Raw genomic sequence first — 10658 nt, 5'->3', positions numbered from 1 at the left:
AAGGACAGCAAACATAAGATTTCCCACTGGTTTTTATTTTCCTGGTGTCATAGACGATATATACACATTAGTACATCACCCAGAGTTATTTAATCAACAAACAAAAAGTATAATCAGCGATTACATAACATCATAAAGACAAGTATTATAGAGAAACACATGATATGAATGCAGATAGAGACAAGTCATCGCTGCATTTAAAGTTATCAAACTATGAGTTATGGATTATGTTTTATATAAAGGATATAAAAAAGGTATTTATTTTTAGCTACAGCAGTAAATTACAAATCAAAAGAAAAGTGACCAGTCCAAACGCTTCAGTTGTACAAAACAAAATCTTGTAATTTTTAACATCTGTTGAATTTCTAACTTTATTTCTGTGTGAATAAATACCCACAGTATAAAGTTTATATATATATATATTCATTATCATATGAATATATCTTGATTACAATTATAAAAAAAAATAATAATAATTTCTATGGCTGAGTTTATTTTGGAAGTTCAGCTTAATATATATTTAATTATTTTCATTATCTAAACAAATCCCATCGATCTTAGGCTGTGGATCCCTCGACATAAGAACTGAACAGTGCACAACTCTTCCACACTTCCTGTCTCCTCCACTTAAACTTCACACTAAGAGTACCTCATGCACACCGACCACCAGACGAAGCAGAGATGAAGAAAGAAACGCGTGATTAAAATAAAATCGGAAAGCGCTTCCACTCCAGTGACATCATAGTAGTATATGAGCAGCGGAAGCGGCGCGGTGCGTCTACAGCTCACAGATGCTGGTCTCCACCACTTGCTGGCTCTCAAAGTGACGGATCTTGAAGCAGTTGAGGGCCTCGCGCTTCTGCATGCCTGCAAGAACAAACCAGAGCAACAGGTTTTAGAAACTTCTCTTCCTACTCCTCCTAACTCGAGGAGCAGGTCTTCAGAACCTCCTCCTCCTTACGCCCCTCTACCAGAGGACCCGGTTTCAGAGCCTCCTCCTTCTTACTCCTCTACCAGAGGAGCAGTTTTCAGAACCACCCCTTCTTACTCTTAAAACAAGGTTACACAGCGGAGCTTAAGCTAGGGTAGGAATAAGACAAGGGGCCCTATCTTGCATCCGGTGCAATTGACTTGATCACTTGCGCATGTGTCGTCGCCAGTTTGCAACTGGCGCAGAGCGTTCTTTTCCCTTCTGCGCCACGTGTCGGTAAATTAGGGAATGATCTTGCGCCCCAAGGGGCGGTTCGGCTAAAGGAGGAGCCGTGTTCTGGCGCAAACGTTCCCTGGTGCTATTTTGAAGTTTCAGAAACCACTTGCGCCACAAACCAGGAAATGCCTGGTTTAAAGTCAGTGGCGCATTGTTCAGATGCTATTTTTAGGGCGCATGCATAATGTTGCTTGTGCACCTCGCGCATACACTTTGCTTCTCTCATCTACCTAGCCACACATTCTTGGTAAATTACTTGGGGAAAGAACAGCTGATACAGCAGTAATAAGTTGTACTTTTAAATCAATGCATCTGCAAACACCGTACAGAAAACACATATTTTCTGGACACAGACATCGTGTACATGACCATAACTTTTAGGATTGATGATGAGTATTGATTGAGTATTTGATCGTGAGAAAACATTGTTTTACAGCGAGTGAGTGTTAAAAAGAATGAATGAATGCGAGCGTGCGTGCGTCCATCCGTTTAAAGACACGCAAACTAAACACGTAACGCATAATACGGACCATGGCAATGTATATTAACGGGGGGACACAAGCATATTAGGAACACAAGACGATAACGATAATGCATACAATACTGATAAGAAACTAGTTTATAATGTATTGCGTATAACATTAAATAGAACCACAGTTACTGCATATCATATGTTATATCATGTACGTTTGCTTTGCCGAAATTTATTTGAGGAAGTTGTGGAAGAAAACCTTATTCCATGTGTGAATTAGCATTAACTGAGCCATTTGAAGTTTGAAATTCATGTGCATCTGTCTCATCGGAGACTGCAGACGCGCTGTCAAAATATCAACTCGGATTCAAATGCGGTCATGTCTCTTAAAAGGGATGGGAGCTGGCACTCTCATTGGTTTATTGCACGTTACGCCCAAACCACACCGGGTAATTGGGCTACTTCAGACCAACCCTTTTTGGATATGCGCCGGGGCGCAAGAGTCATTTTTCGCGCCGGTAAACTAGCGACATCGCCGTAGAACCACCCACAAAGCTACTTGCGCTTGGTGCTTCTCACTTGCGTTCCAGACCGTTAAAATAGGGCCCAAGAAATACTTTGGACATATTAATTTAAATGGTTTGTATATCACCTCATTGTTTAAACTGAAAGCTTTACACGTGTCATGCGATGTATAGCACTCAGGTATAACAATACTAGCACTATTTTATTATTACGGTCCGTCAAGTAGTATTTTAGTACTAATCCATTATGTGTAGCAGTACCAATGTAGTATAAGTTATAAGGTTAGGGCAATACCGATGATGCGTTCCCGGCGCTGAAGCTTGAAGGTCTGCTTGCCACGACAGAGGCTGTAGATGTAGTATCCCAGCTGGTCCACATGGTGAAGCCTCTCTGTCACCACCATCTCCTCATGGAGCAGATAAGACTGGGGCAGGTATGTGCCCATCTATAATCACAGAACCACAACATCCTCATCATACCGTGAACGTAACACACCTCCTTAGGGAGCAGGTGCGAGTCGATCTCATATCTATAGCCATATCTTATAGCCATCCATCACACATACTGACACATTTCAGAACATGCCACAAATGTCACCAAAGGCCCGTAACCATAAAAAGTTACCGTAACAACAGGCTGAGGAGAGCCCCAATAACCATAACGACAGGGGAGGAGAGGTTACCTTGATGTTCTCCAGCAGCTCCATCAAGTCTTTCGGGGGCATGACCACAGAGGTGTTGAGGGGGATCACGTAGCACTTGTTGAGGTTCAGGTCCAGGTAGGCAGTCAGCCTCTGGAGACAACAACAAAAACCACTGAGGGATTTATATTTAGTGATAGTGTTTTATAGTAAAGGATATAGTATGTTATAGTTAAAAGGTTGTTAAATAAGACAATATCCATTATAATATATATATGTAATATTAACAAGTGAACAATGATAGTATATATTTATAATACCCGAGTGGTCAGTTGTACAATGTTATGGTAGGTAGTGTTTGTGTTCTGACCCTCTCGAAGTCGTGGACGATGTCAGCGGGATCGGTGTCCTCAAACTCTGGTACAGGGACGTTGATGAGGGCCACCTGCTCTCTCTCCAGCACCCGCACACTCTCCTGCAGCTGGCGCATCTGGTACGTGGATGGCAGGTTCACCCGGATCTATCGCACGGTACAGAGGAGTCATCCAATGACGCACTTGACAAGGAAGTCGGCTGATCAGAATGCACGATAGAGGATTGACAACCACTCAGGACGCAAAGAACTGGAAAGTAAGCCAATCAGGATGCACGGTACAAGACCATTAGCCAACCACATGACAAGGACCAAATCAGGACACAGGGTAGTCAGCCAATCACAGCCCATGGTACCGGATGGAGATCAATTCAGGACCCATGGTTGCCGTGTGACTCACATCATCATCATCTTCTGGAACCATGAAGTCTTCCTCACGATAATTGACCCCACACACAAACACCCTGCCCTCCTGGGATGGGGAGAGAAAGACAGAGACAAAGTAACATTATTAAGTATGTATTATGTTCTCAAGCTGTGTGAAAGCGTCTGTATTCACGACTACTCATTTAAGCAGTTGTCAACTACTCCCAAAATGTAGTTGAATGGACGATTGATTGCGGGAGATATATCATATTTATATCAGCAAATAACAATGGTAACTTCTCGTCGAAAAAGGTCTCTAATACAACGAGTAAAGGTGGGTTAGCTTGAGGGGAGGACTTGCGCCTGACCACATGTATTATGTTATAGGTGATTTTGGGTGTTTTAGAAATGCCTTACTCAAGAACCTCGTGCCCCACCAGATCTCAAGTTAATGCACCTTTAAGGGTAAACTGATGTAGGCAGGAACCACATAGGTACTGTATATGTGAAAAAGAAGAGTCCTCGATTCGCTCTACGCGGCTGTTTACAAATGAGCCGCAATCTCACTGGACTAAACCCCCAGCAAGTTTGTGTGAGTGGGAGATACCGTTACTTTACTGCCGAGTTCATGAAAACTCAAAACTTAATGCACCACGTTAAATAGTGTTGACTAGTGGTTTTTATGGTCTATTAGCCTACTTGGGCTGGGAACTTTGATCGAGATTTTTTTGTCAAACCATCACAAAATTAACATAATTCGTTGTTTTTTTTATAGAAAGGGCAGAACAGCTGGATACATATCTGTTTATCATTTTAGATTGGAACATTATATTTTTGACCATTTTGTGTATTTTTTAAGGCGAAATTTCAAAGTACAGTTACAAAAAAAAAAAAATCGGAGACATGCTGAATGAATATATGTTTTCAAACTCAAAAAAAACGTTTGAATAATCGTGATTTCAATATTGACTAAAATAATCGTGATTATGATTGTTCCCAAAATCGAGCAGCCCTATAGTAGACTATTCAGTGTGTGTGCGTTTGGCTTTCTCACCTCCATGATGTAGTATCGGTAAAGGTAAGCTCCGCCTACCACCAGGCCAGAGAGCATGAGGGCGAGGCCCAGACACATGCACCAGCCCCATGCCCGCGATGGCCCGCGCACTGCCACCCCCGCCTCCGGGTCCTACACACATAGAACACAGGAAGTTAGTAAAAGCACTCTGGGTAGTTTACCAGGCCTTCCCAGAGTTCTTAGCAGAGGCACATGTGACGCTGTTCCCCTAGGCAGCAGGTAGGGTAGGGTAGGGGCGGTGAGACATTCCTCATCAGGGAGTGGGGCATGGGAGATCTGCTGCTTCTCAGCTCAAACCAGGCAGCACACAGATAAACAAACACACACTTCAAAACAGATGTGTGTGTTTACGGTCATTGCTGTGTCAACAAAAAGACAAGGTTCAAAAAGTGAAACAACAAAAAACCAACAAAACAAGGAAAGTAGAACCTAAAATCGATGTGTGGAAGGAAAGAGCAGCAAACACAGGCTTGAGGTAACACTAACTCAACACAACACATGGATGTTGTCAATGCATTTTTAGATGGCAGGGCTTGCAGATAAACATCAACTATTCATACCAATAATAATATGAATGTGTGGTGGTGGCGTGTACTTTGTGCTTGTGAGGACTTTGTGCAAATTCCCGTCCCCCGTTGAAACGTTGTTCCAAATTCGCTTCCTCTCTCGATAACATGCGATAGGGAAGTTTCTCAACAAGCTCAAACACATCCCATAATACTCGCACACAGGCAACAGACCGCTCAGTGTTGGGGCATGAACAGAGCTTCTCCTTTTTCACAAAACATGAGCTGGAAACTTACTTCACCTCGTCTGCTCACTTCCTAGTTATAATAGAATCCAGAACCTCCAGTAGCACAATAAGTCATCTATCAAAGTTTAAACTATGGGTCAGGACCCAAAATGGATCAGGATCTGGTTTAGAGATGGGATGATGACGAAGCACAGAACACTCTAAGGCCCAGCGGAATTTGCGATTGGTTCACTTCCTCAAGAATTAGAGTACTGTGCGATGATAAGATCCCACGACTAAGATTTAGAGGAAATGGTTTAAAAACCCATGACCTACATAATAACCCAATTATACAAACACATCTTATCATAAAATTAACAATGTTATACTGACACACACACACACACACACTTGTGTGTGTGTGTATCTGCCAATAATCCATTCCTCTCACAACTGCTTTATTATTGTTGGCAGTGTACCCTCTAATGTCCCGTTTTCCCTGGAAATCCCCTCCCAACCCTCTGAGGAAACAGGATGGGCTCTTTATGCCAGATAGCAACACCCTGGAGTGGATCTCCGAAGCAGAATAGTCTGATGTTGAGGGGGTCAAACTCTTTCTGAAAGGTTCTGCATTTGATTGGCTATGTCCACAGAGTCTACCTGTAGACAACATCCTTGAGCAAGGCAAGCTGCCCTATCTCCTACCTGTTCCTTCTGACAATGTCTGCTAAATTACTTAATAGTTGTTATCTAGTCTGAAGAGGTCTGCCACAACAAATCTACCGCTCTCTCCCAGTGAACTTGACAATAGTATTGAATGTTTATTCACCGTGTCTTTCTTTGTGTGTTGGTGGAAATAAAACAACCCTTTAACAGACAACACCAGACAGGCCAACCGCACAGCCAGACACACACTTAAGACCTTTAACCTCAAACCTTAAAAACAGGTCTTATAACACCACTTCCCCTAAGCGTATAATGCTTAATCTCATCAGTATATTAAGATATCAGTTATCGCAGTAGATGAGCTGTGGCCCTAAAAAAGTGATTGTGTTCTAGGCTTTGGCAGTATCACGGTATAAAGGCATGTGTTCCCTACAGACCCTTGTGGACTGACCCGTACAGAACCTCCCCTTGGAGGAGGAGGAGGTCTTGTTTCTGTAACTATGGAGACCAATGCAGATCACCAATCACAATGAATCTTGGGTTTCAGATGCCCGCAGGTTTCAAAGTGAAACACGATCTCCAGTTAAGAACTGATAAGTGCTGACGATGGTGTGTTTCCGTCTGGGGTGGAATAACACTAACAACCCAGAGCTAGGTCCACACAGACACCTCCACTTCCAACGTCGCTCGTTGGAATAAATTAATCCTGTCAATAATATAGCTCATATCTGCAAAGTATCTAACTACATTACATACTATAAATGTACCGTTATTCATTAATACAATTTCAAACATTGCACTGGGATAATGTTAAGGACATCAAAATCTGTTTATTTACTATTATCTCTCCAGCAGACACAATGCAGCGGGCTAGAATAAGGAAGTTAGCAACTGAAAAGGTAGTTAGCATCATCAGAGAGTAGACGTTTGTACAGGTGCCAGCCTGTCCTGGGAAGCACTAGGGGTCTCATTTATAAAACTGTGCGCGGGATCGCTACTAAAAGTGTACGTACGCCCAAAAGCCAAGTTTTGCGTGCGCCAAAAAATATTCCGATTTATAAAACCCTGCATACGCACACCGTACGCAATCTTTTCTTTATAAATCACAGACTGCCTACAAGTGTGCGCAGCTGAATCAGCTTCACGTTCCGCCCTGTACACGCCCCTTTTTAGTCATAAATGGTCAACGCAAATGACCTCATGAATTCGAACTGCATATAAAACAGACTCAGATGCAAGTATTAGTGGAGACACTTGTGGGTGAGATGGAGGCCCGAAAAGTAGTTTTGTTCGGGATTGGGATCGCCAACAACAAAAAGCAGAGTGAGTGGCAACATGTTGCTGCAGCAGTGAACTCTGTCAGTAGCACGGAGCGCACTGACCCAGAATTAAAAAAGTACTGGTCTGACATAAAGTTACATATTTTTATGTAGCCTACCAATAAATCGTTATGGTCCCTAAAGACCCTCTTCCTCCGAATCCAGCCATTTGCATGGTCCGCCAGAAGTGCCATATGGTGCAGCATTACCACGGCGCTCACCTCTGTATTTATAGGGTTACGGTAATAAGGCTGACCGAGAACACCTTGGATAATCAGTTTGTAAACACCCACGTAAAATGTTCTTGAACATAACCCCTTTTAATACGTGATTTGTCATGAAAAGCATCAAGAGTACGGACAACGATTGTGATGAAGAGTGTGGCTTGGTTTTCCACACTTGGGATTTAATTTGCATTTGATTATGTGTTTAAACTTTACAGTCACATAAAAATATTATGTTGACACATGTTGGACAGATGCTTTATTCCATGCAGTCGCGCCGTCAGTGGACAGTATGGAGTGACAGGATTAAGTATAGAGATTTTTTTTTTTTTTATATTCTAAGGAGATGTTTCTGGAGTTATAACTGAGAAATGACGCAGATGACTAATTATTCTGATTACATAGATTTAACGCATGATACGGGTTTAAATTAAATTTATGAAGGGCGATGATAAAACATAATCGTTCTCACTCTACAATTCTTCGGTCTGACTTCAGTTCACCACCACACCATCTGTGTCGCCAATTCTCTTTTTCCTCCAAACTATGCGTACGCATGGGTCTGAGTTTGCTTAGGGCTGCGCACATTTTCCCGTCAAGTTGTTTTTTTATAGATCACAACCTTGGCGTGGAAAGTCACGTACGCCAAGTTCAGCCCCGTTTTGTGCGTGCGCAACGGTTATAAATGAGACCCCAGGTCTGTCTGTAGGGTAGCATGGGGTGACAGTAGGGTGAACAGGGGTTGTTTTTTCCTTCCTGTCCAGCCTGACAAGTTAATCCCTTGTCCTGCTATGGGGCTAGCAAACCATGCTAATCCCATGCCCTGCAATGGGGCTAGCAAGCCATGCTAATCACATGCCCTGTTATGGGGATAGCAAACCGTACAAATCCCACACCCTGCTATGGGGCTAGCAAGCCGTGCTAATCACATGCCCTGCTATGGCTGCTAACAGCGGGCCCCCAGACTAACAGAGTCTGGGGGCTTAGAAAATAATCCTTTCCAACCTCTCCAATGTCTCAGGCCCCAATAACAACACACAGCAGAACCCATCTGACAGCATGCAGTTCAATTGGTTAGGTTCAGTCTATCGGTCAGGATATTTGTGTTAAGATCAAAAGTGATGTAATAAATAAATAAACTGGTGGGTTTGGTGGGCTGATAAAGCTGGTATTTTAGACCCAGTTTTTATTCTGGTGAGGCATCATCATCATCAATGTCAGAGGGTGAGAAGATAGGGACATCAAGCTGACTTCACACTGCATGGATCCAGTGGGATTTGAACACTAAACGTCCATCACCGAGCCACAAGTTCTGTTTGGTGATTATGGGAGTCATCTACAACACTGTTGATAGTTTGAAAGTAATTTTGTAACTAGGGAGATAAGAGTCCAAAAACAGTTCAACCCAGTGCTCTGCGTACCACATATGTAGAGAAGAGTCGTTTTGTTGTCCCTGCTCTGGGTCAACAATTTACCATGCCAGCTATTTAATATTATAGCATTTGACTTTTTCAATACATCGTCGTGGAGAAGGAAGGAAATAGTGGGCAACTTGCTCAAGAAAGCCATAAGGTTAAAGTGCAGACATTGGTGTTCGAACCCGGAACATTTAGGCCAGGACTAGACTATCCTGCCCCTCTGGATGTGGAGACATGTTTAGCTGTGTTCTTTGAGATGCATCATGTGCACACCAGTTAACCCGAGGTAAAAAAAAAATGAAACGGCATCTGGTTTTACAATTTATTAGAGTAAAAACTGAAACAAGAAGTTGTGGATTGGCATACCATTGCCTTTAAACGTTTAAATAAACAAATAAACGATGATAAATAACCGGAACAGATCACTTATTTTTACAGTTAAATTATTTTATCTTCTAATTATTATTATCTCCTAGCTTGTTGCTACATCCCAGTAAATATTGGCCGTTAGCCAACCTTGACAGGAAAATATATAATGCAGGAACAATGCAAAACAGACGGAAGAGAGAAACTGACCTCGTTACCCGTCTAATGGCGTGACAGACTGTCTCACAAACAAACACCCACAGTTAATCAATATAATTGTTATACAGCTAACGTTGTAGCGTTATCTGCCCAGAAATGTTAACTGCAAGACCTACTGAGGTTAGACGATGAATTATATAACAGAAACCTGGGTGTCCTCGAAAAATGACGTGTTAGTTTATACTAGTCCATTCCTGTATAGTAAATTAACAGAAGCTTGTATAAAGAATGACTTACAATGAATTCAGCTAACAGTTAGCTTTCATTTGGGAGCAGGCAGGGTTAAATAATAGATTTTCCATGTATGCGTCGATAATCGTCTGCCAACCAACAGATGTTCAATAAAAGTTAGAGGGGATAGCTAGAGTGAGTAAGCAATACTACCGTGTGGACTTTTGATTAACTGCACTACAACTAAAAACATCAGGGAAAATCCAATACCGAGTTCGAATGTTTGCTTTCGGTCTTTGTTGACTTAATCGTTTGGCTTCCACCATTTTCACTTACTTTTTCGTCTTCTGGGATCAGCGTCTCGACGTCCTTTTTCGCTTCCTTCTGCCCCAGGGCGGAGTTGAAAGACACCTTAACCATCGTGCTAATGGATTATTTGTCGATTAAAAAATAATAACAAAAAAGTTAGCAAGTATGCTCCGGGATTCTAGCTTTGTGCACCTCCTCCTCTCTGAGCTCTGTGTATGTGCGCACTGAACCACCAGAGGACTACACTAGGTTGCCTCACCAACACAATATCCCCCTATTATGGAGGAGACTTCCGAGTTACAGGCCATCGCAGGGCGAAACATTTGCCCCTTAATATATAATATATAAAAAAATGTATACCGCTTTACGCATTAACACGATTCTCAATAGGGTAAATGCAGTATTATTGCAAGGAATGTATGGTAAACGCGTGTGTTTGATCCTTAAAATCAAAGGTAGTATTTACCGCAAAACATAAATCATTGCTATCACTTTCATTTATCATATTGGTCAAGATGAGTTTAGGCATGCTACGTTTATTTGCTTTAACCATATTTCTAGGATTCAACAAATAT

General features: G+C 42.1%; 1 protein-coding gene across 1 annotated transcript; it reads right to left on the bottom strand.

Annotated features, from left to right (window-relative positions):
* Positions 1-14: 14 nt before the first annotated feature.
* On the bottom strand, positions 15-10596 carry itm2bb (integral membrane protein 2Bb). The gene is made up of 7 exons (XM_056579248.1): positions 10111-10596; positions 4638-4769; positions 3618-3689; positions 3215-3364; positions 2887-2997; positions 2499-2649; positions 15-867 (listed from the first exon to the last, which is right to left on the bottom strand). Exons 1-7 carry the CDS (start codon positions 10192-10194, stop codon positions 779-781), a joined length of 789 nt encoding a protein of 262 aa, XP_056435223.1. The 5' UTR covers positions 10195-10596; the 3' UTR covers positions 15-778.
* Positions 10597-10658: the final 62 nt, after the last annotated feature.

This window comes from Gadus chalcogrammus, chromosome 20 (genome assembly GCF_026213295.1).
Source record: "Gadus chalcogrammus isolate NIFS_2021 chromosome 20, NIFS_Gcha_1.0, whole genome shotgun sequence".
Lineage (NCBI taxonomy): Eukaryota > Metazoa > Chordata > Actinopteri > Gadiformes > Gadidae > Gadus > Gadus chalcogrammus.
This window is presented reverse-complemented; position numbering and strand designations above follow the sequence as displayed.